We start from the raw sequence: 26,075 nt of genomic DNA on the forward strand, positions 1-26,075 counted from the left end.
ACCACCCGAGTACTAAGGCGGTGTCATTAAAAAATATCATCATCATCAGGAGCACCAGTGTAATGCGCTGGAAACAGGCGCGGGGCGCACGGTCGCAAACCAGCTTTCCATGGAAAGGATTTCAATTATATAGCTCTTGCATGAGACTTCTACCTTTAGGCTCTCGTGCTTAAGACATATTTGTGTGGTATATCTGCAAACAGCAACTTGGTCAGACAGGCTGCTGTGTACCATTTCCCCGGTGCGCTGGAGTATTGACATCTCATGCAGAAAACAGAAAATACCGAACGTTTTCCAAGACTATACAGTGCCCGCAGACCGAAACAGATTAACCTTATGAACGCATCTCGCTAAGGTGACCACAATATTTGTGCTATAGTTTGTTGGTGCTCTAAATGATGTCCAAGAAAGACTGCATCATTCGGTGGCGAGTGGGTTTGGTTCGCTTCCGGATGGAGGAGCTATCTTATTTCCTACCGCGCCCATTGGCCATCGTTAGCCCGCTAACTATGGTTTAAAACAACTTCTCGCGTCGCTGACGGACACACTGCGCTATCGGGTGTGAACGAGGAGAACTATTCTTTAGTTTCCTTAGAAGTTTGCCCTTTTCCCCCAGGCGGTCATTTTTCAACGCGCTCCAAAGTTTTTGCGCTCCTCAACGTATAGAAAGAAAAAATGTCCACCCGCTATCGAGGTTTGAAACGCCGCTTTCGAAAGTTTCCGCGCCGTTCACGGACACTCTGCGTCATACGACGTGAAGGAGAAGAACTATATTTTTCTTTTCTAAGCAGTTTTCTTTTTTCCCATTAGGCGTTAATTTTTGAACGCACTCCGAAGTTTTGGCGATCGTCAAAGCAGAAAGCAAAAATGACCGCCTCCGAGAGCGGCGCGCGCGCTTCGAAAGGCCGCAGACCTCGCAATTCCGCCGCGTTTGCGGCTGACTGTATCCTTGGTTCGAGCAGCAGCGAGTCTGAGGATGCTACCTTTTCCTCGGACTTTGACTCTGAGGCCGATGACGACGCAAGCCAACCTGGAACATTCACGGCCGCAGCCTGGCACGCCAAACTGTAGTGCTTGCACTTAAATTTTTGTAGTGGAATACCTGTTCAGTGAAATTTATTGGTTTTTTCGGAAATAGTGCCAATTATACGGCAGTACATTTTGCATATCTCATAATTTTTGTTTCATTTTTTTAATAGTAGATACAAGCGTGTCATTACAAACTTTCTTCAATTTTATACCACAATCTTGATTTTGGCAGTTTATGTCTTTTATGACTTACATCTTCTTAATAAAAATTTAATTGGTGAAAAGTGCACTCATTCTGCGTTTTTTTAGGTATTACATAAAATATTGAGTGCAGTAGTTCCTTCAGAAAAAGATATCTGGCGTAACCTACAAAAACACCTATTTTCCCCATGGTAGGGAGAGTGAACACGTTTGAACTGACGCTGTTCTGAACATTCGACAGCGCTGGAGGTTTGTGCGGGCTCGTGGAACTGCAGATTCGCTGTTAATAAAAAAAATCAAGCCTACCATGGTAATGGTCATCTATACAGGCCACAGAGGACAGCTACCACGCAACCTGGTTTGAACCACCTCTGTTTTCAAGCACAGTGTCACATTAAAGCAGATCAATAACGAAGTTGGGAGTATAGATTGCTTAGAGACATTTTACGGTGCTCCTCTTGTTGATCTATCTCTTTTTCTTTATTCTGCATCTTATGCACTGCGTCTCAACGAAACAAAGAGCTGTAACGGCCGACATACAAGTATAATCATAGCGACCTACGCAGAAAAGACTGTGTGCATGAAGCTCAGAAACATATAAGAAAACTCACATACACCACAGAACTCTAAGTGTCGTTTACACAGCCTCGACCCATCACTGAAACTTACATTACCAGCGAACCTTCCACGACGTGACGCAACACTGCTGTGTCGGCTGTGGGTAGGAGTAGCATTCACCAACTCCTACAGCTACCATATTGGAATGGCGGATTCACCAATGTGCGCCAAGTGCAAGTGTGAAGAGACCATCAGTCACCTTCTGTACCACTGTTCTCGCTTCGATAATCAACGTGAGACTCTCCAGTGTGCCTTAAATAGACTGGATGACAGGCCATTTACGGAAGCGAAGATCTTGGGAGCCTGGCCTCACAGTTCATTGGCCCAGAAAGCAGTTCGAGCGCTTTTTCGCTACCTAAAGGCAACAGACTTGAGTGCCCGACTATAGATATCCTACACTTAAGTTCTCTCTCTTCCTCTTTCACTCCCCATTCCCCTCCCCACGTGTAGGCTAGCAAACTGGACTCAGTCTGGTTAACCTCCCTGCCTTTCCGTCTTCCCTTCTCTCTCTCTCTCTCACTGTAAAGGTCACGAACTTGACCAACTGGACGATCAGCCGCTGTCGGAAAAAAGAATACTACGCCACTGAAGGGACCTAACGTCCCAGAAGAAGGCCGTGCAAGCGCTATTGCGCTTCCTGCGATCTACTGGCCTTTGCGAACGTCTTTAACTGGAGCACCTTTTGTGTGTGTGTATGTGTTTTTTAAGCGTTTTCCTCTCTGTCATCTTTCTAACCACTATCTCCCATCCCCAGTGTAGGGTAGCAAACCAGAGACTGATATACGGTTAACCTCTCTGCCTTTTCTCTTCATCTCTCTCTCCCTCTCTCACTGTAAAGGTCCGCCTATCCCAAACTTTAGCTCGGATGACAAAACTCCACAGGAATAAAAAAAAAAACACACAGAGGGAACTGAATAACATCATCAAAGGAACAAAGAAAGAAACAGTTCACAAAGGCTATTAAACATGGCATTGTCAGGCAAATAATTCAGACTTATACGAGATTTAAAGAAAAACATAATAATACACAGGCGTAACGAAAGCAAGTGCATAGCCAACATTGTGAAATACATAAATGATCACTTCACTCTTGTTTGCAGCGTCGTTTCGAAAACAAGTCAAATCAAGTCAGGGCGGTCTTACAAGGAAGGATACGTCCCGACTTGGCCCCGCTAAGCGCCGCTGACGGTGACAGTGAACGCGTTATAATATTTCACAGGAAACGACGCTGTGTTTATTTTATTGAAACGAGAGCGGACACAGCGCATATTCACTCCACGTCTGCCGAACACGATTCAAAGTAAACGCCACGTGTCTCACGTTTTCGACTCCCCGTAAACGGATTCGGTGCTGTTGCTGCTTTGCTTCATTCGCTCGAACTCACTAGACAACAGAGTGGTAGCTCAAACTTCTCCCGGCTTCTTGTTTTGTTAACACCTTCTGCAGGGAGACGCGTGAAAAGTAAAGTAAAAGGAGGGAATATCTCAGGCGCAACGTCAGTACAACATAAGAAAAGAAAAAAGGAAGCGCTAGCTGAGGTGCCGGTCAATCTTCCGGAAAGCGAAGCGCTTCTGGTTCTCAGCAGGGATGTACTGTATGCCTGCGAGGCCGCTCGGGAGAGTGATCGAAAAAGCACGTGGTTTCAATTACGGTGAGAGCTTCGTGGCGCTTACCGGGCTTAACTGCACTTCAGCGAAACACGCAGCCACAGTCGGGAAAAGAAACTCATGAGTTGTAGTGCTTGCAGAGCGAAGCTAAGCCGAACTTTAAAAGCTTTAGCCCGTTTCTTCTTCTTTTTTTTCTTCTTCAATGTCTTATGCTACGAACGATGGCCAAATATTTGCCATATCTTGTGATTCCAACTTTCAGAACAGCGAAGGTGAATGAAATGGTTGCCAAAGGATTGATGTTCTCGTGCGGAGAAGCAGCAGGTGCGAGAAGAGGGGAAAGATTGGAATGAAAATATTTTCATCTGAGGTTGAATGAACTGCGTGTAGCTTGCGAGGAACGTTGACGGTATGCGCTGCACACGCCTTACGCGTCGGGGCTTCTTTGCGATGAGCATATTTGCATGCGTAGAAGTATCCTGTTTGTGGCTGGGGTTGTTAGCCGTCCTCTCTGTCACGGATAGGAAATACGTCCTCTCTGTTTATCTTGTCCAAGACGTCGGCGAAAAAAGGGTTCCGACAAATAGCCTTCTTAGGCACGCGCTTCGGAATCTCAGTAGCTCTCCGGGAAACGACGTAGTACGCGGCCGCATGTCCTCGTCCGTAAGACTCGCTAGTGCAGAGAGAGAGAGAGGGGGGGGGGGGGGGGTAGAAAAAGAGAAAAGAGCGGCTTACGCGCAAGCGGACTTTTCTGCCGAACATTGAAGCGTGCGAGGAAGCCGACAAAACGAACGAGTTGTTGGCTAGGGTCGGCTGTTTTCCTTTCATCAATTCGTCCCTGTGGCCGTGGGACTAGCCGGGTGCGCGCCGAATAGGCGCCCCTCGCCGGACCTCCAATAAAGTTATTTCACTCACTCAATTCGTGACTCACACCCACAACAAAGAATTGGCCGACAATTGGGTGGATAGCCCAAAATTATAATAGAAATTTGAATTTACTCTTTATTATCATGTGCTGTACATGAAGGATGGCGGCAGTAAAAGCTGCACAAAAGCCGCTTGACTAGCTAGTAATAAACATAAGATATCAAACATAAGATCGGATAATTATTACAACAATAATTCAGAATTATTACAGAGCAAAGTTTAACACAATACAATAGTTATTGCTCAAGCATTAAAAAATTAGAAGGTAAAATATAAACGCACGTTGAAAAGACATAGAACTGGATTACTGTTATGCAATTGGATAAACCACACTTATAATGAATGGCTGCTATAAATTAGCACTAAGGTTATAAACACTATGAACTAAGATCTGTTGCAGTCATACTTTCTATGTTCACATCAATGCCGATAAGATAATTTACCATCTTTGGAATAACTTGCATACCATCTGGTCGCCATACTTGGTGCATGATCGAGGTACTAACCAGAGATTATGCTGGCGTGTATCATACTTATTTCCAGTGGGCTTAAGGTTGACCAGTTCAGAAATTATTGTTATTGTTATTAAACAATAGAAAGAAAATTAAACCACTGGTCAAAAGATAATGTCACAAGAAAGACTAATTAAAAAAAAGACAGAAGGAAACTGCATGCACATAAAAACAGCGTTATTTTGTACCAGGTTAAAGGGATTAAAAATATGTGACTTGGCTTTAAGATTGAATGCGCTTCACTTATTTATGTTGCTTGACTTTGTATATGGGCTTGCCTTATATATATATATATATATATATATATATATATATATATATATATATATATATATATATATATATATATATATATATATATATATATTCCTCACACACACACACACACACACACACACACACACACACACATATATATATATATATATATATATATATATATATATATATATATATATATATATGTGTGTGTGTGTGTGTGTGTGTGTGTGTGTGTGTGTGTGTGAGTTGACTATAAGTTTGAGTATGATATTAGGTAATGTTTTTTGTCTGTAGTGTTAGTTATTTGTATTTCTATGGGAAAAGAAGTTGCCGGCGCCAATTAAAGACGCCAACATCTTCTAAACATTAAATATTAAAGAGTGATATAGAAGAAATATAAATGTAACACAAGTAAATAAATAAAGAAAGAAGTGATCAAAAACGAGTCAATGTAGTAAGCTGTTGGGGAAGCATATTACATTTACGAATAGTTCTGCTGTCTAGGAAAAGTGCTCTTTATGTCTGACTCGGTGTTCGCGCGGCCACTTTCTCAGATGGCCCGAGCTCAGATGTCCCACGCAAGGTGCAGAGACCTCAGAGACAAATTTAGGCTGAGTCATTGACTTTTTGGAGCGAAGCCAATTGCGGAGCTGGTATTTCGTAGCATTTGACGTGGTTCTTGTCGTAGCTTCTTTAGAGCTTTCTTTCAAGCCTGCCCGGCCCACAAGTGCGTGTTCTTTTTGTTTGTTTTTACATTTGCACGAGGCTAGTGCAGCCACAATAAACGAGCTTGAAAATTCTAGCCATTTCTAATTCGCGGGGCGCATTATCAACACATTTAAGCTTGCATATAAGTCGTGGACCTGTAGAATGCAAATGGTGGTATGAAGATTGCTTTCAGTTGCTGCTTGTAAGTCACGTTCAGAACAACTCTCTCCCCGTCCGGTGCTCCCGGCGCGCAGGTCCTGGACGCACCACGACGCAACCTGCCTGTACATGCTGTTCGAGTACGTCTCGGGCGGCGAGCTGTTCACGTACCTGCGCAACGCGGGTCGCTTCACATCGGCCACGGGATCCTTCTACGCGGCTGAGATCGTGCTCGCCCTGGAGTACCTGCACCGGATGCACATCGTGTACCGGGACCTCAAGCCTGAGAACCTCCTGCTGGACCGAGAGGGGCACCTCAAGATAACCGACTTTGGCTTCGCCAAGAAGCTGCACGACAGGTCTTTGTCGCTCTCTCTCTCTCTTTTCTTTCTCTGACACACTTGCCTCCTGGATTCATTTGAAACACCCTCACAAAAAAGACGTGTCAGCGCGATTAGAAATCTGTCATTCATTCATTCATTCATTCATTCATTCATTCATTCATTCATTCATTCATTCATTCATTCATTCATTCATTCATTCATTCAGACATAATGAGAAGACGGCGCGCGTCCGGCATGAATGTCATGTTGCCTTGAATAAAGCGCTCGACAGTAATACCGGCTGGTCTTGTGTTTCATCACTCCTGCAACATTGGTGGCCTGTGCGTCATCACATGTTGCGGGAACAATGAAACAAATTATTGGCTGGCCTGACTGCCGAGTGTTTTACAAAAATAACAACACGGTGCTACTCATAGGCAACGCCCAATGTTTCTTTTCCGGGTCCCCCACTGACTCACTTACTTATTCATTCATTTAGATAGCCATGTAAAAAAGGCACTGTCGTCTGAAACTTGGTGAAAAGGCAATGATATTCCTGAAGACCTTAGAGGAGCCTTTTTTACACAAATATGACATAATGTTCCATCAGCCTTTACTCAGGAAAAGAAAACTAGCACTGAGCGTCGAAATACTGCTATATATGTCTAAAATTTTGACCTCTCAAAAGAGGTTTATCAATTCACACTGAAAATATAATCTTAAATAACTACAACAAAATGGTGTACGCCTGTCCCAGAAGCGGCGTCGACTTCCTTCATAGTAAAAGAGACGGTGCAGAACACTGGCGCACGGTAGAAACGTCTGACTTCTCCGTATGCTTGCAAATTTTGACGATTCACTTCTCTTCGAATGGCGCTGTGCCTGCGTTTCTTGCCTCATTTTATCACGGTATAGACACCCAAGAAACTTCTTAGTCGTCACGTTTTGACAGAGAATGTTGTATTAGCATGTTCTTAAGTCGCTTACGAGCTTATTCGGTGCTTGCACCTAAACATAAGCGGTCGCTTGTCTATTCGAGGTAGACACTCTTCCCACGTAAAGCAAAGGCCGATGTTCAGGAACTAGTATAGTCATTTAGGGAAGCAGCTTCCGTCGCCACTTGGCCACAGAGCGAGACTTGGCAGCGTAGGCGTTTCCAGGAACAGAGCTAAATATACGCGCGTGTTGTCTTCAAGTCACGCTTTTAGGTACGCGCTTCGCGCACCCGCAGTTTGAAGCCGTCAGAAGCGGTAAGACGGGCACATGCGGAAAACAGAGGGCGTTACTCTGAGCTCTTGAACAGCATTCTGCCTCGTCGTCTGCGGAAGACGGCAGCATGCAGAGTCAGGCGTGTAAGGTCGTTGCACCTGTACTTTTTTTTCCCCAGCGAAGCTGCTACAGCCTCTGGGTTGGTCAGAATTTTTCGTGGGCTCGTGCTCATCCAAGAACAGTACCGCCAGCTAGCGGCCATGTACTCAGACAGACCTCAAGCGGCAGCTGGAAAACGGCTTTGTCCTTGAGTTTCGTCATAACACAATTATGTTTTCTCGTATAGTCGAATTGCGATCCGAAGCTATCGTTTCAGCAGCTTGTGTGTAAGTCATACTTTACATATTTTCTGACGCAATTTACTTTGAAAAATTCAATTAGTTCAGTAATGCAGTTGCGCTTGGCATAGGGCCTAGGAGAATGAGGATGTATGTTGCACTTCCGCACACGTGGGTGCGCGCGTGACGTACGTCGTTTGTGGTAGTGGTGCTTGTCTAACGTCGAAAACATCTTCGCCGTACATTCACTTTCACGGGGTGGAATGGTGGCCGATTTTTTTCATCTTTTGATGCGTCAAATGACTCATCGAGCGAGAAAGCCGGCGTCTCGCGTCTGTAGCAGCGAAATGGCACCTAAATTCCCATTGGCTGTACCGCCACGTCACGAGCGCGGTTCGACGGAGCAGAGCGGGCGAAAGCGAACAGCTGCTGTGGCATTTACGCGCCAGGTGTTGCATGAGGGGAGTGGCCATCGCCGAAACACCAAATCGCTCTCCATCAGGCAGGTCAAGCGCGCTCTGCCTTATCACCCTCGCTCTCGCAAACCTGCCTTATCCGCGCGTTCCTTGTCCGCGCAAACTCTCACCTGCATTCTAACTGCGCCTCGGTAAGACCAAATTGCCCGCGAGGAGTTCATAACTCGAAGGACCGCTCAGCGGCGTTCAATTGGACATTAATGCTTCCGCATTCACAACTACTAACAAGTGCTTAGGTGCCCTCGGATTTTTACAGCGGAGCTGTTCACGGCTAGACCTCCGTTCATTATTTTTCTGCATCAACAAATGCACAGGTTCCGCGCATGCGCTTGTACCACTGCTCGTGCGTTCGTCAACGTCTTCTTTCAGAGCTGGCTCGTCGGCGCCTTTCGGATATGCATTTTGAGTATAGATTACTTATCAATAGGCACCATTTTTTTCAAGTTCAGTAGACTCCCCCGTAGATAATAAAGGCTTATCAAAGATTTGCCGCTGTGCATTCCGCGTCAGCCATGTTGACGTTCGCACCGCCCTCTCTTTGTCGGCAATCCAAGCGCTTGCGTATCTAGTTTCATTTCATTCCGCTCTCCCGTGCTGGCGGTGCTGTCGAAACGTCACGCGTGTCTGGTTTTCTCCGACCCCTCAGTTCAGAGTGGTGCCCGTCGACCGACGTTGTCAACTTTTCATGTATATATGAATTGGCTACATGGCTATCTGACGTTGCGCGCGCGAGAGTTGTAGAAAGGAATGTAACATTTTGAGTCGACACAAGACAGTGTCACATGCCTTCTTCCTACCGATTCTTGGCGCCAAATCGTTGCCGATAAAGGAACCAAAATATTATATAGTTTAGGAAAGAATCAGCGCCGGCACAAATGTAATCGTTCTCCGTGCTTTATCGGCATTCGGTCAACGTTGGCACTTACAGTTTGGAGGAAGTCGCAACGGCAGGAGGGAAGAATTGCATCTTCATAGCCGCTTCGTCGATACTGGTGGCATCTGTGCTCGCGTCGCCCGGACACATTTCTTCTCGAAACGACTTACCATCGCTACATTTCTTATAAGCCTACGTGCGCGCTGCAAAATTCACGAGCTCGGGGACTTTTCGTCGTTTTAGTGTCCGCCATATGTGTCGCGTAGGAAGCGGCGTGTTTGTGCGCGCCCTCTGCTTCCACAGACCCGTGCACAATTCATGAGACGGCGCATACACGGGCGCCGTGTTTTTACAAGTGCTGCATTCGCAAGCAGCGAGCTCGCGCTGCGGAGCGACGAGTCGAAAGCTCGCGCTTGTGCGTCTTTTATACGTCGCTGAGGCGCGTGGGTTCCTCTAACATCCCAAGCCCGTATTGCCTGGAAAGAAGGTTAGCGTTTTCACATGCGCAAAAGCTTTTACGCGTATAAGAGCTGCGAAGTCTGGGCGCTTCTTTAAGCTTGACGGTGACGACGAGTTGCTCTTCTTCTCGGTATGATTCCTGGCGCAGTCATACAGAATGACGGTTACCTGTAATCCGACCGTCGTGAGATGTATTTTGCCTCAGGGTGCGACTTTAGTGATCGTACTTGCCAAGGCGCTGCAGTCAGGCCCTGACTGAAAGAATGTCTTGAGAGCGCAGTTCTAGCGTCACTCATTGGGGATATGTACAGGGTGTTTCAGCGAACACTTACAAAAATCTTTAAAGGTTAACTATGAGAGATATCACAATTCTAGTTCATGTGCTGGTCTATTCGAAGAGGCGGACATTACTTGCAAAAACATTTGAAATGCATAATCAACTAATTAACAGAATTTCGCTAAATAAATTTATGGCCCATATTGCAATTTACATATTCCAGCCGTGGAGTTCGCAAGGCGTATCCACTTGGAACGATTTCTCAGGATGACACCAGTTCATAGATATTAATTCCCGAACTTTGGGGAGAAATGCATCACCGAGGAGCGCTATTCAAACATCAGCGACGTTGTTCCATATACGCTGCATGCTTTAATTTGAGGGAGATCGAGTTGAAATCCGTTCGTGAATACAGACTTCAGACTGCTCGCTTAGAGGGGCCACTGGGGAACAACGAAAAACGGGCCTGTACGCAAGCGCCTTTTGATCCTCCGAGTTCGACTTATTCCTATGAACCACCCTCCAAACACTGCCGTGTTAATCCACTCATATCATTCTCTTCTATCTGCCTTTACCCTATATGGCGCGGTTGAAGTGTCCTCACACTATAGGTACAGGCACACACGTCATTCGTCTCCTTTACTTTCTCAACCCCGTTCTTTCCAACACGAAACACCCTACCACTTACTGGCAGCAAACACAAATGGGTATACAAAAGAAGTGAACACAAAGTCATCCTTCTACTTTTGTTGTTCCCCATTTATCTTGTCCTCAGTGTAGGGTAGCAATCCGGACGATCGTCTGGTTGTTCTTTCTACTCATACTCTCCTTGCTCTCTCTCTCTCTCTCTCTCTCACTCTTTGTTCCCCATTTATCTTGTCCTCAGTGTAGGGTAGCAATCCGGACGATCGTCTGGTTGTTCTTTCTACTCATACTCTCCTTGCTCTCTCTCTCTCTCTCTCTTTCTCTCTCTCTCTCTCTCTAATCATTGTATCCACCTCGAAATCCCGTAACATACCGCTCAAAAAAAAAAAAGTGCATGCACGTGAATCGTTTCCGAAATATTGCAACTTTTCGCCGCATGCGGCAATAATCACCCGGCGCGCTGCCGAACTCTCTAATCGATTCCTTTAACCAATCGTTCCTTTCGTCCATCGTGCGTCGCAGCGACTGGTCGTTGCTGGCGATGGCCGTGGCACTGCGCGGAGGATTGAGGAGCCAGTCGCCGCCGTTGCGGTTGGTTGCCGAAAGGGACGACCTCTCAGAGGAGTCAATTAGGTGAATCCGGCCTCTAATCGTGACGTGAAAAAAAAATACAAATAAAGGCGGGGGAGGATTGCGGGTGTGGAAATTACGCGGTGGCCTCGACAATGTTGCGTGTAACCCTTGTTCCTTTTTTTTTTTGTCTCTTTCGCACGCACTCGCGCGCACACACAAAATGCAGGACGTGGACGCTGTGCGGCACGCCCGAGTACCTGGCACCCGAGATAATCCAGAGCAAGGGACACAACCGCGCCGTCGACTGGTGGGCGCTGGGCGTCCTCATCTACGAGATGCTTGCTGGGTACGTCCATTGTCCAGTACACTTGCTATGCAGTATGAAAATAGCGTCGTTGTGCATACGCCAGCCTATCGTACTATAATCTCGCGATGACGCCTTGCGCGTCGTCGTTTTTGTGCTATGTTTGTGTTGTAATACAATCTCGCTGCTTTTGGTTATCCTTCTAACCGTTTAGGATGAGCTTACCTCTGACACAAAGAAGCGTGAGAGTGAAGCTTGCTTGAATTCAAGTGCCATGTGGCAACGCTCCATATTCACCAAGGTTGATCTGTACTGACTAAACAGCGATAACTGCGCTGAGCAGAGGGGGTGGGGGGATGTCGGGAAGAGAGAGGCCACGAGAGGCCAGGACAGACGAGCGACTGTCCTGTCCACTTCACCTCTTTTATTGCGACATTTTTCACCCCGCTGAGCGCAATGATCGATATGCAACGCCAACTAGACCAGCAATCGACAAAATAAACCACGCTCGAGAGCACCTGTGTAGTAGAGCTATATCTCGCCTACGCCAAGCCGTCCTTAGAGCGTTTGTGACATGTCAGGCTGTCCGCCGGAGTCACTGGTTTGCCCCTTGAACGCTTTGCTCGAGGCTAGCTTGCCACCCATTTAGGCTGTTGCTCTCATTACACATGACAGCACGTACATATATAATTTTATCTCCGCTGTGTGCGGCCTTAAACTTCCCTTCAAGGCGGCAAATTCCTTACCGGTGACGAAAATAGAAGTAGTAACTGTTTTAGTTGAGAAATCTTGCGAAACAGAAACAACCAAACCATACTGGTGTAAAGGAACGCTGAAGGAAAATGACTGCTTCCGCTAGATCGAGCGATTTTGCCATATAACGGCACAAACGTGAAAGACGAGGGGAAAGGGTAGCTAGGGGGAAGTGCGTATCCGCGCTTGAAAACGAGTTATGTCAATGTACGGACACTGGCGAACGCACAACGGCGCCATTCCGGTTCATTTGCCTGCTGGTTAAATCCACAGCGCGTATGTCCCGCGCACACCGCTGCACCTCACTTTGATTTTGCTCTCTGTTAGGTACCCTCCTTATTTCGACGACAACCCCTTTGCCATCTACGAGAAAATCTTGGCCGGAAAGGTGGAGTGGCCAAGACACATTGATCCCGTCGCAAAGTAAGTTCTTGTCTTTAGTCAAAGTGGGTAGCGCAAAGGTTTCATTTGGTGGCAATCAAAGACCGACTTCCGTAACTCTCTCCCCTACCCGAATCCAAGATTTCAGTTATATGTGTTCACTGTACTCGAAATAGTTAACTATACGTAAGTCATAAATATTTAAATTTACTCTCAGCTGGTTAATCTCCCTACCTTTCCTCTCTCTCAAGTTCTGTGTTTGAAATTGTAGTTATCTTAACGCAGAAATAACATCGCCTGTTCGAAATACAGAAAAGGACATTTGAGCTAGGCAGTGTTTCCTGTATTCGCGTCGTAAGAGTGTTCCGTACTTGATGAAAGGAACATCTATATGGCGAACCTTGAAGAGTGTACCTTCTATACACTTTCTTGAAGCAAAGAAGACAAACACGCATACATAAGCAGGACATGTAACCCGTGGCAATGGTCCGCGGCCAATTTCTCAAATGAAGAGCTCGATCACCAGTAACAGCATCTTAACTACTACGTGAAAATAGTCACATACGATGTTTGTCACGTATACGCCGTACTTGCGCATGCATCTGGAAGCGAGCTTTCACGCGTTTCCATTTACTGTATGCACCGTTTCACACGGTGAGGCACTATATACGTCGCTTAATCGCCAGGTTATGTCAAGAGTCAATAAAATAACTTATTTTCCCCAAGCCCACCGCATCCAACCGCATTATTTACTGGGTCCGTACTCACAAAACGTTCTCACGCCAAAACTGTTTCTCAGAGAAGAGATGTCAGCCAACCGTGATGTTGTATAGACACTATTAGTGATTGCGACCGGCCGGTAACAAACAGCACTTACGAAAGAAAAGCTTTCTGAATTCGGCCCTTGGTCTTCAGCTGTAGCGTTAACACAGCAGTAGCCTGACAACTATGGGTGCGATTCAGTTTTGGCTAGCTTTGGAACCAGCCAACATTTGCGGCTAAAAAGTAAACTCCGAATCAAGGTCAAACCCAAGCGTTGGAGTGAATTGGGAACGTGTCTCTGCAATAAGACACCACTTCAAATCTACAAAAAGTAAAAAAAAAGTAAGAAGGCGCATTTATTATTGCATGGAATGAATTTAAATGACATTTATAACAATCGGATGTATTACTACTTTAAGTGCCGTGCTATAGATGCAATAGCAGAACACACAAACGCACACCATCCTAAAAATAAAGAACTCGACCACTGTTTGCCTCGCAGACTAAGGTAGTTATCACGTAGACTTCCCGAGTTCTTAAGCCTTCAAAAACATTAACGTGTTGCTTCTTGTATAAGATTGTATACATAAGGAGTATAATGGTTGTTAACGCTAGTGCGGAGCAAGGGGCGTAAACTCCAGTGATGGAAAAGATGATTCTGCCGAGTCCTGTTGCATTAGTTGAAACTTCTGCACGAAGGAACAGTTCTCACGGTTAACGTGACTCAAAGTAAAGGTTTTCAGTCTAGACTATAATAGAAATTCATTAAGCTTACCTTTCACATTTTTAGAGACCTGATAAAGAAGCTCCTGGTGAACGACCGGACGAAAAGGCTTGGAAGCATGAAGGTAATTTTCGGCGCCTTTGTGTTGCAACTGCCGAAGTCGCATGTGCTACACCTCTCTTCCAATGAAAGAATACAATCTATGATTAGGAGAACCCAGATTCACTTCTGTAGCCTCGTAAAGTTTGTTAAATGAGTAATACCTTAGCTTACTAATTTAGTTTCTCATTTATGTACTCCCTAAATGTCAAACGAACTTTTGTTAACGAGCCCGTAGGGAACCGCGCTCAGATAGGTTCCTCTTCTATGTCAAAGATTTTATTTTTGCACATTCTTGGTTTCTCATTAGCCAGTTCCAATAAAAAATTCTCGAATGCGCTGCCTCACAGCGAAGCCTTCGTAGTTTCGTAAATTGACCACGGTGTGCTGTGCAAGTATTTGCATGATGTGTACATACCGCCTGCTGTGAGGATACTTGTAATGACACCTTAATTATGCTTCTGTATTTGCTTGTTTTAAGGGTGTTAATTAGGGTCGGCCTGTGCATGGCTTTCATGAAACGAAGGAGCACTGCGTGACAGGTTTTAATTAAGCAGTGTGGCAGGAGAGCAAATCATTATACCCTTGCCTTGATGACGTCACTCCCCGTAGCACCGTCCGGTTTCGGCATAAGCAGTGCTTCCTCGGTTAAGCTTCTTTAATACCTCGACGGATTGACCGTTTGCCATTATGACGCAAGGTCGGGTGGTCCGCAGATCCCTGATGAAAGCCGGATTTAATTTCTCAGTGGCAATGTTCTGTGTATGATGAAAACAGTCAATGTTTATCGTAGGTTACGGTGATGTTACCGAACCTTTACTCTGAAAGCGATTGAGGGCTGCAAACTCCTTTGTGTAGGAGCATGATAATGTATTGGGCTCAACTCCGCTGCTAATAGTTCTCACACTATTTAGAATGGCGTAGGTTTATTCTGCTTGTATCGAATAAGAGTGATTGTATACTCCGTTAGGAGTTCTCCGAAAGCTTTCAAGAATGACGTTAAATAGGGGACACGGAGTTATACTTTTTTACAAAGGATGTTTCTAGGTGTACGATTGCATAAAAAAAGACGTTATATTAACGGATGCAACCCACATTGTGCAGGAACTTAAGTGCAGCTTTGTAATAAGAGCCCTTTTTAACCCACTTAAGCCGGTCACTGCGGAGGTAATACCTTTTAATCAAGGGTTGCTGGATATGAAGCCTGCTGTACCAGTTGCTGTGGACTTGGCTGGGCAAGTCCACAACAGGGGGCACACATCGGGTCCTTGTGCTAGGGCCGTACATGTTGGGGCAGGTAGCAGTTAATAAGGCAAAAAGAGGTCACTAATGCTTCCTTTGTTCTCAGATTGTTTTCCTAGCGTAGTTTCTTTATAGACTATAGTCGTACAAGGAAATCTTGTTTAATTGTTTGGTCTTGAAATATGGCTTTATATACGCGAACACATTTCAGAACGGTGCCGAAGACGTCAAGCGGCACAGATGGTTCAAAGGGACGAACTGGGAAGACGTCCTCGAGAAGAAACTCAAGGTGAGCAGGAACATTTACTTCTTTAACGAAGTGTATACGATTTTTGCATATCGAGGTACTAGAAACGTCCCAGAAGGAACCATTGGCGATACGTTGAAAGCCAGCTGCCAGTTACAAAATAAATGTGTTCTTTAATTATCATTTTTGTGCAAGTGCCAAGTAACAAGCAACACAGTAAAATTCACGGACGCTTCGGGCTTCTTTTGCCGGACTATAGTACGATGTATAACTCCTAGATGGGCGCAACACCCAGAAACGTAATTAGTCTAGCAACGAGTCAATACATGACGAACCGGTGCTGCAGCAAAATAAATGTTAGGAAGCTTGGCATACCCAGCAGAGCTGCTTCGGTGACGCTTCTGTAAACCGGTGAATCGTGCGACGAAACCAACTAAGTTTTCTGCAGACCACATTCCATCAGCTCGCTTTACATTAAGAACACAAGCTGCTGCGCGTAGTGACGTTGCATGCAGGTAATGAGCGTTCTCGTGTTATAAATAGGATCCTTACCGAACTACGTCTAACTTGCTTGATGGCATAAATACTCAGTTTAAGTACCACAATTTAAATGTCAAAGCTGATCTACGGCAACACGTCGCATTATCGCGGGCAGACAAACCACTGGTCGCAAAAAAAAATCGTATTGTTAGGTCTGTCAATCGCTGTTGCTGTTTAACTGCGTGAACAAAGCAGACGTTTCAACAAGAGCATTCGCAAATGTTAACGATGAATGATGTTCGCTGAAAAAATCCCTGTATTAGAATCTTTGTAGATTTGCAAGTGGCCAGAGCGATCTTTAGGGTCCACCGCTGGAATACCTACTACGATGATGGCGCTTTGGAGCTGTAGGGCTGCATACGAAGAAAACGCTTTCCTCACTTTCTGTCGCCTCGGAAGGGCTTATAGTGCTCGGAACGCGGCGCGGCGTCTGCGCTAACCAGTTTGCGAAGTTGCCCGCGGACTTTTGACAAAAGGCTAGATGAACAGGTTAAAACGTATTGCTGGGCTAGTTGGTTTACTGTTGTGGCAAACGGCGTCAGAGAGCACGACGGACAAGAAAAAGAGACGGGAACGATCACAACGCGCCTTCTGATCGTATTCGTCACCTCTTTTTGTCCGTCGCGTTCTCTGACGCCATTTGCCACTAGAGGAACAGGTATGGGCGCGTAACAGTTTAACCTTCTTTGACTGACTCTCGTCTCTTCTTCTCTCTCCTCTCCCAATGTTTCTTTCCCTCTCTCTCTCTCTCCCTCTTCCTCATTGCACGGAACGTGGTCTAACACCCACTTCTGCCAACCAACTGCACTTGGCCATGGGTTCCTCCTCTCACTTGCCCGCTGCCCGCCCCCTGCACCAATCGCGTACGGCCCACCACCACAACACAGCCGCCCATAGTGCCCAAGGTGTCGCACGACGGGGACACCGGGAACTTCGACGACTATCCCGAACGGGACGGTCTCAAGAAGCGACCCACTTCGTCCTGCTCGTCGTTCAGCGAAAAGGACGTGGAGACGTTCGACGACTTCTGAGGAGCGAGCGTCCACTCACAACCCAGCACATGCAGCGCAAGACGGTGCGAGCCTTTACTCACTCTGTCTCGGCCTCGGCGGAAGACTTTGACTCAGCAAAGGACGTTGGCTAGTGCGGCTGAGTAGGGCGGCCTAAAGGATTCAGCGGGGGAGAAGGTCATGTCACGTGATCCCTCGCAACCAGGCAGACAGCCGTCCTCTACACGAACGCACTACGTCCAGCGTCGTTAGCACCGCAGTGGTTGAACATGAACTGTGGCCGTGCTACGAGACGCCGGCGTCTACCTGTCCGTCACGGCAATTGCCTCGGCTATATGCTGCGGTTCGCATGGCTACCGTGTACAAGCCTTCGCTGCTCTCGCTAGACAAAAGTCGCCGTAGTGGAGGACATTCGTTGTGCTCGCATTGATCTGTAGTATTGTATTTTTTTCCTCTACTTTCGCATAAGCTTTTCTGTCTCTTAAGACGAGAGACGACACTGTCACGCTATCATGCCATCGGCACAGTGTCGAAAATTTCTTGCGCCGAGTTAGAGCGTTGAGTGATCATTTATTATAACGAAGTGCTTGATGTAGCTACATGAGCAGCCTGTTTTGATCACATTCTGACGTTTGCACATACATTGGTAATTTCGTAGTTGCAACCTTTCGGGCGGTAACCCCGACTGACTGTCGGCTGACCGCCGTCATTCTTGGCGCAGTGCATGTCAGTGGCTGGAGGTTAAGCTTGATAGCTGGAGGTTACGTCCTTTAATGACCACAAGAAAGTTACAACAGTGTGACATTGAAAAACAACTTCGAGAAGTGTACGGTGTGACAAAATGGCTGTGTTTATCACATGCTCATGTTAGTCTAGTCACTATGGGTTTGATTTTGCCCTCTAGTCTGTAGTGTTATTACATGTTTTCGAAGCCGCGTTGTAACCCTGAATATGTAAGTGGCTGCTCTGTCGTAGATTGACTGTTGTTAAAGAAGCACGTGCATGTAGTCGTTGTGCAAACTCTTTGCGAGTTATGACCATCAGGCTTCATTGTCTACAGAGATGTGCGCATCGTAGCTTCAGCTCCGAAGCGAAGCTCTGGTCAGTTTACAGCTTAGCCTTGCCTTGCTAACGCCAATTAGCTGGCCATTTTCGACCACTAGGAACATCACGCCGGAAAGGGACAGTTCTGGCAACAGTGATCCCAAACATAGCGCAACCAATGCAGAAAACTTGAGTATGCTCTGCAGGATTAGGAAATAGTACTCACTGCAAAAAAGTTTGCTTACGAGTGTAGAGAAAAGCGCATGTCTTACCTATGAAGCAGCCGCAATAGATATCGCCAGGGACCACGAAAGGCACACACACAATAAAGGCAGGAAAATGGACTGGACAAATAATAAGAGATAAATTGATACGGCAGTTTTTTTTTAAGATCGTCCAACACTATGTGCCCCTAACCAGTGCCAAACTTTCTGCACGAGCGGAACTAATGAGGCATTCTTATAGGGCATTAACTATTCTTTGCGAAGATCAAACTTCATTTGAAGGATTTCTTTTTGATGAATATGATGCAACACGTTAGACGAAGTTTTTTTTTTGTGCTCATTTGCAAGTCACAGAGAAGCGTACGTGAAAAAAAGTAAAAAAGAAAGAAAATAAAGAAAAAGCTGTAGGATGCCGAGTGGGAAATTTCAACACCGTCAGCTCTGCGCTTGTACGATACCCGTGTGCGCCCGTGTATATGGAAATATCCGCGCGCGACGGTTACACGTCACATTCTCATTCGACGGCATTTTGTCGTATGAGTGTAAAGTTTTCAGGGGCTTTCTATTAGCATTTATAAAGAGCTGGGCGTAGCCAAGCAGGGGAAGACGCAAGTGCTTACAACGCACTATAACGTGCCACCACTGAGAGAAACAGGGTTTTATTAGCTATACTGCCTGCTATTTTTATACACATCGGAGCCAGCCGCACTTCAACGAAACGACGTGCTAGAAGGTGCACAGCACAAATAACAGCCGGCACCCGCGCATTTGCGCTTAGCTGATTGCCTTTTCATCTCTCGCGCGACGTGACACTTGACAGAAACATTCACTCACTCAGACGTTGTGACCATGCCAAGAACTGTAACTGAGTCCATGCGTTTGGGCCCGGGGAAGACGAGCGTGCGTGCGGTGCGGGTGGTAAAACATTGAGCTTAGTAGGCAGAATTAAAGCTCTGAGGGTCACCACTTTCTTGAGATTTGTGACCGTGCAACGGGTCTACCAGGTGATTTAAAGAAAAACCTAATCCGTTTCTTTTTTTTTCGGTAAGAACAAGAACTAAGAAGCGCAACTTTGATTACTACTAGCAGAGGGTGGATTGATTGATATAGTGACACTTGACATGTAGGCAACTTGTGTCACTGGCTTCCCTACGCCTCATTCTCATATGAGGAGATATGAGCACAACATAGAAAAAGCAAAGGCGATCAACTTGGCCGCTGGCGCATTTCAACCATTCAATCTCAGGTTTGTGAAAATTGTAATGCACCTGCTGCAATGAAGAGAAAAATGTACAGTCACAACAATGAATTTCAGATTATGGTATAATAAGCGATACAAGAATTAAGAACGAATTTGGTCACGGTGCTCAGGCATAACACCACTATCCATTATGATGAATATTCAGGATTTCAGTGCTCTCATTTGCACTTGAGGAACATCCGTTGAAGACGGAGAATATAGTACAGGAGCCGCCAATTCGTAACCAAATTTTTTTGATTGCGACGAGGTGTACCGGGTGCGAAAGTAGCATCTGTTCCATTTTTCTTCTACGCTGTCATCGAAGTTGCGCTTTGTTGTTTTTCGCCAGATGAACTGATCATCTTAGCAACAACAAGTATTCGAGTGTATTGGTGAAGCTTAGACGTATACAGCTTAGACGTGTTCTTGAACAGCGAAGATATATCAGAGAAAAATCGAAGCTGTGATCACGCGTTACACGCTCGAAATGTTGTGCTGCACGACTCATTTGTACGAAGTTCAAAGTTAATATCGGGGCCGACAGATGCAAACGCGATGTGATAAAAAACTGGGTGAACAGAGGTAGGGTGCCTTGGAGTGCCACAGACAGGCTGGCCGACGTTTTGATAAATGGACCGATCTTTATCGACGGTATAGTTAGGAAAAAGATATGTCCACCTATCGAAACGTCCGCCAGTCTTTCTGAGGCACCCTCATTCCTGCGCATACAACTTTTATCATTCTATACGAAGAAGAGATAAAGCGAATATAAAAGTTAAATATACAGACATCAAGCACAACCGTGTTCGTTTTGCTACCCTTTACCCGGGGGGTAGGGTAAGGGGACAAAAAAAAAAAAAAGAAGGAAGAGGGAGGGATGCGCTAGCAGTGGGAAAACGTGGGTGTGCCAGCCAGGTATTCGGGTTGATTGCCTAGCTGCCGACACATTGTGCCCCAGATAACTGGAACAAAGTAGGTGATTGCTGTAAGAGTTGTGAGTGCTCCGTTGAGGCACGGCACCACGAGGGGATGCACCAACTAACCCCACAACGTGTTTTACTGCACCACGAGATTTTATCACAAGCATTGATGTTCACATCTACGCGTCTTCCGGTATCCCCGGTATACGTTTAAGCCAGTTCGTTTACGCCATGCCAAAATGGATTTAATTATGTTAGACTCACGTTAGTGATTGCGACACGTCGATGGCACCTTTGATTGAAGCGAGTATGTTTCAGTGCACGGCTTTGATGCGGAGGTATTCGAGGCGACTTTTATATCTATAGGCCCATTTATTGAGCATTTGTTGCTTGCAGCCGACGTGAAAGCGGCAGCCACTTCGCAAATGTCGTCGCCGCAGCTAATTATGAGCGTCTTTGTACCAACACGCTGATGCACGACTTCGCTTAGCCGGCACATGCTTGTGGTGTTTAAAAGGGGCTTGCCGAAAGAAGTTGCAGATTCTGATCGCTTGTAAGGCAGACGGCACATACATATGAACCAGTGCTGTTTAACGCCTGTAATATGTGCAATATTCGTTTTGTTCCAGGCAAAGTTTATATTATAAAAAGACAGTAATTAAGAATATAAACGCGTGTCATGTATCAATTTGAAAACCATATTCCGCGATATCTTCCCTTGATGTACAGAAAAACATGAGTGCTATAAATTGCGTTCTTTACGTGCCTTTGTTATTCGTGTGCTATATATTGCATGAACAGCAGCTGATCGACCGGGTGACAATCTGTTTTTACAGCGACGAAATACGAGCTACCGTCCCAGCTTTGAAATACGAATTGAAAAGCTGACATCGTGAGCACAGGGACTTTGTGAAAGCTATAGTGGCGCGTAAATGAAGGGGAAAAATTCTACTGCGAATGGAAACATATATAGTGGTAATCTCTGAGTGCAGAAACAAGGGCAAAAAAAGGAGGCGGGGAGGGTGGAATGCGAATATGGACAAAACGCGAAATATGCGCTTGTGTGGCCATTGAAGTCAACTTCATCGCGATTTTCTTGGACACAAAAGCGTGATCATGGAAAGAGAGAGTATTGGATAATCCTTCATATGGCCAATACACTGTCAAAGCTTTAGTATTGTGCCAAGTAATTATGCTGGACAGCAGAGCCCAAGAAGTCGGCATCGAAATTTTCGCTGCCAGGTTGTGTGGTGTTAGCGCAGAAAGATCAAAGGCTTGCCACGATGCCTGCTTTGAGTACAGGGCTCTTTCCCGGCTCTTTGTAGCGTGTATAGGAACCATGAGAAGTGTCAACAAGGCACATAACCGTTGTGTATTGTATTGCGCTTTGTGAGATACACTTCGCGCCAGTCACTTATTTGGTGTCCCCGTGCAACGTATATATATAGCTGTGAGCTTAGTTTTATTTCGACGCTATTTCTACGTGAACAGTAGTTTGTTCTCTTAGTTTTCGAAGAATACAAGATGATGTGATAATAAAAGCTCTGCCGCTGCTTCACGGCAAGAAAAAAAAGTGGCGTTGAACGTTGTTTCATTCAAGCGTCGCAACATGCCTCGCTGCTGCCTCGGTTTTTTGGTCGAAGCAGTTTTGATCTCCATATCGGTGCTTCCTCATCGAAGTTTTATTTTCAGGAAGTCAAGCACAGCTAGTGTAATGATAACGCTAAATAAAATGATGCATATGGGTGGGGACGACTTCCTGGCAAACGAAGGATGTCATTCAGTCGGGGCATGCAAGACCGGAGAAGAACTTGGAAAGTCTTAGTATAACAGTGTAACAAACATGCATGCATCTGTAGTATTTTTTCCCCTCTTGAGCATGTGACTAAAACGGTTGGTAACGGGTTACACGACTCAACGGTGAGTAACGGCACGTTTGTATGACCTTCTTTCTTTTGGGACCTTTTATTTTATTTTTTTCGTAGCCGGAAACTTCCTTTGCATGCTATGCACTCCGAAAACTAGAGTTGTGCTTGATTCCAGAGATGGGTGAAGTTCCTTAAATCTGGGGCCTCTGCATCTGTGCAGAGCTTGTGAAGATTGATCAAGTAATCTAAAATAGACGTCAGCCAAAGACACCCCGGCGGCTGACCAGCGGAACCGTTAGGAGCCCATGAGATAGCTCCCGGCAACTTCGGCGAAATGTTTTTCTGGTTGTGTATTTCCGACCACGGATGAAGAAGCTGTGACAATGGTGGACAACAGGTAAAAGCACCGATACAATATAAACAAGTACGCGATCCCTCCGCATGTGAAAAAAAGAAAGAAAGTGTTTACTGTCGATCAAGGTTTTTATGAAATTGCAGGATTTGTGTTACGATCGCTTGAGCGACGAATTCAAGGAAGGAAGGTCGTCTTTGCGTTTCTTTCCAGTTAGTAGGACATATTTTTCTTTAGAAAGCTTGTATTGCAGTAGAAAAACAAGCACAGCCAGGGACGAGTGCTCAACATTTTTCACAGCAGCGGAGGCCGAACTCGCATAGCTTTAAGAGAACATATTTATTGCAGAAATGTGCACAGTCGTATATACAAGTAAACAGGACACAAGTGTTCTGAAAAAAAGCTAAGCTTTCTTCCAACGTTTTGATGTACATGTATATTTATGTTGAGCAGAAAACTGCAGTCTGCAGCTCAGTTAATTCATGGACACACGCGGTGATGGCCGCGAAAATTGGTTTCCTGCTTATTGATACCGTGTTCCATTAACTTCTGAAAGTGGCCCTACTTGTACGCCATCTTTTCGCATCGTCATTCTTCCCTCTTATGTTCAGTAAATCCGCAACAGCAGACGTCTCGAGCGAAGCCTGCAGTTGTGCATTTACAAAATTGAAGACCACGAGTTAGCTGAGAAGTGTGCAGAGTTAAGTCGTCATAATCATATCTTCACCCTTCTATTCTACCCCATCCTCCGGCTGCTCCCTTCGCTGCTTGCTGGCCCACACCACAGCCCAGGCTGACCGCCCTGCCTTTATTGTTAATGGTACACTTAAAGCGGAACTTTATGCTGGATTATTAAAGCATATTTTGAAACGCCAAGAACGTGAAGGTGTAAAAAGCAGATAAGAAAAAGAAACCAGAAAAAGACGTGAAATATAAAGGACAAATGGCGACGCCACTCTGACGTTCCGCATCATCTTCCCGTGACGTCATGAATTCGGAGAGTGTCCGCTCGAGGCCATATATTTGGCAAAAACTGAGGACTACATTGCAATACAAATGAACGAAATAATCGACGTAGTTAGCTCCGGGTACCTTTTAGGCACGCACTGAGTTTGTTTTGGGCGCGAAATTAAAAAGCAAAGGAAATCTTGCCTTCCTTAGTAATCGTCCTCTTTCAGCCAAGTGAGTACAAGTAGGTTTCAGAGAATACGCTTCTAACTTGACCTCGTGTTGCTCTTCAGTGTCCTTTATCCACACTCGGGAGCGAACTCCAGAAATGTTCGCAAGGTGCATGCACATGTTCTTTGTCCCCGTCGGTTCCTTTGCAGCCCCCCATCGTGCCTCGCGTGGCCCACGACGGAGACACCCGCTACTTCGACCGCTGCCCGGAGAGCAAAGTGGTGCCGAGCGAGCACGGACTGACGCCGAAGGAGCTGGCACTCTTCGACGATTTCTGACTCGCGCATTTATATTTACCGAGCGTCGCGCAAACAGATCGCAAACACACGCAAATGTCACACGCACACAAGTGAATGTTCTGTGGTCAGCATTCCCGTGTTAACCTTTTTCACTTCCAAGATGGAGCTTTGCTCGTCCGACCTTTTTGCATCAATTTCTCCAAAGACTATATTGTTGCCGTGCTGGACCGCAGTTCCATTTTATTTCTGCGCTGGAAACGAACTGCGCCGAATTGTCAGCTCGCTTGAGCTCGCGTAGTTGAGGCCGTGCGCTCATGAATACTATATTATTGTTGATATTAGTCTAACTACCGTCCGATCAGACAATGACATTTTAAACTTGGACGTTTGTTCAGAAAAAGAAGAAAGGTCACCTTTCCGACAGATTCCCTTTTTGTTATTTAAGAGCTCTGAACTTCTGAAACTTCTGCACGCAGTAAAGTCCATATTGTTTCGCTCACCTTTGCCTGTCGTACGAAGCAGGCGAGCACCTATAGGTCCGCCGACTTGCCTCTGCTGAAGATGGAGTGCCTAGGTTTGCGAACTCGAACTTTTAGCTCGTCAAATACAAGTTTCGTTCACTGGAAATACTTACGTAAATGCATATTTACGCAAGACTTACACAGCGACAAACGGTCGGCCTCGTTAGACCGGAGCCGTTCTTGGCGATGTGGGGTGGGAAACCAAAGCCTCGCCACTTTCAACAGCAGCGAACCGGCAGAACAGAGTGCATGCTCACCGTATCCGTACGAGAAGATGAGCGGAAGAACCTGCGATTTTACTTACGCGTTTTCCTCTATTTCTTTCATTTTTTTTTAATTCGAGAATACTGTGAAAGAAGTAGGCGACTATAGCAGAATTTTCAGAGTTATTTTTGTTTTTTTCGGTTACCAAGGCAGGTTCATCTGGTCAGCCTGCGTGGGCTTTGTAACTGCAGAAAAGGCCGTCGTTATACTACACGTCTACAAATGTAACAAAACGAGGCATTTTACACAGCCAATAAACACGTATAAAAAATAATAATAATAATATTTGGGGTTTTACGTGCCAAAACCACTTTCTGATTATGAGGCACGCCGTAGTGGAGGACTCCGGAAATTTTGACCACCTGGGGTTCTTTAACGTGCACCTAAATCTAAGCACACGGGTGTTTTCGCATTTCGCCCCCATCGAAATGCGGCCGCCGTGGCCGGGATTCGATCCCGCGACCTCGTGCTCAGCAGCCCAACACCATAGCCACTGAGCAACCACGGCGGGTCACGTATAAAAAAGAAGTGTCCTTTTTTTTCCTTCGCGTGACAGATCATCACAATTCAGCCGGAGGGCCTTCCTGTGACTGCCTTAGCTGCCGGTCAACGCTGCACGAGTATCAATTGCGGCCCCGTTGTTTCGCAGGGTTGTAGACAGCAGAAGGTTAGAACATTATCCTAATTGTTTCATCTTGATATTGTTGAGCCAGACAAACGCATAAAAGCAAATTTTGTCGTTCCATATTCGAGTTGTACACAGTGCTCGGCATGAAGTCGGGCTATATAGCGGGCTTAAGTCGATACCTTTAGGGGCACTTCACTAGATTTGGGCTCTGCAAACTGGCAAGCGCAATGAGTACATCACGCGGTAACGATCTAGCATGTATGCAAGGTATAACACGTAAGCCCGCCGTAGAAAACCGGTGAATATTGAAGCATGCAAAAGCCCGCTCGCCCTTTTTC

The 26,075-nt window shown here is 45.8% G+C and overlaps 1 protein-coding gene across 5 annotated transcripts in view; it reads left to right on the top strand.

The window, feature by feature from the left end:
• Positions 1 to 24,652, top strand: part of Pka-C3 (Protein kinase, cAMP-dependent, catalytic subunit 3) — a 141,387-nt gene extending 116,735 nt beyond the window's left edge. For 2 of the 5 annotated variants that reach the window (XM_065452196.2, XM_065452200.2), the window contains exons 3-9: positions 6,118 to 6,381; positions 11,146 to 11,256; positions 11,423 to 11,542; positions 12,581 to 12,676; positions 14,187 to 14,244; positions 15,673 to 15,750; positions 17,136 to 17,801. In XM_065452196.2, coding sequence (XP_065308268.1) covers positions 6,118 to 6,381; positions 11,146 to 11,256; positions 11,423 to 11,542; positions 12,581 to 12,676; positions 14,187 to 14,244; positions 15,673 to 15,750; positions 17,136 to 17,279 — 871 coding nt within the window. In that variant the 3' untranslated portion in view covers positions 17,280 to 17,801. Of the gene's footprint in view, positions 1 to 6,117; positions 6,382 to 11,145; positions 11,257 to 11,422; positions 11,543 to 12,580; positions 12,677 to 14,186; positions 14,245 to 15,672; positions 15,751 to 17,135; positions 17,802 to 24,234 lie in introns of those variants that run through there. The other 3 variants (XM_065452197.2, XM_065452199.2, XM_065452198.2) reach the window with 3 other exon arrangements.
• The last annotated feature ends 1,423 nt before the right edge of the window (positions 24,653 to 26,075 follow it).

Source organism: Dermacentor albipictus, chromosome 1 (assembly GCF_038994185.2).
Source record: "Dermacentor albipictus isolate Rhodes 1998 colony chromosome 1, USDA_Dalb.pri_finalv2, whole genome shotgun sequence".
NCBI classification, from domain to species: domain Eukaryota; kingdom Metazoa; phylum Arthropoda; class Arachnida; order Ixodida; family Ixodidae; genus Dermacentor; species Dermacentor albipictus.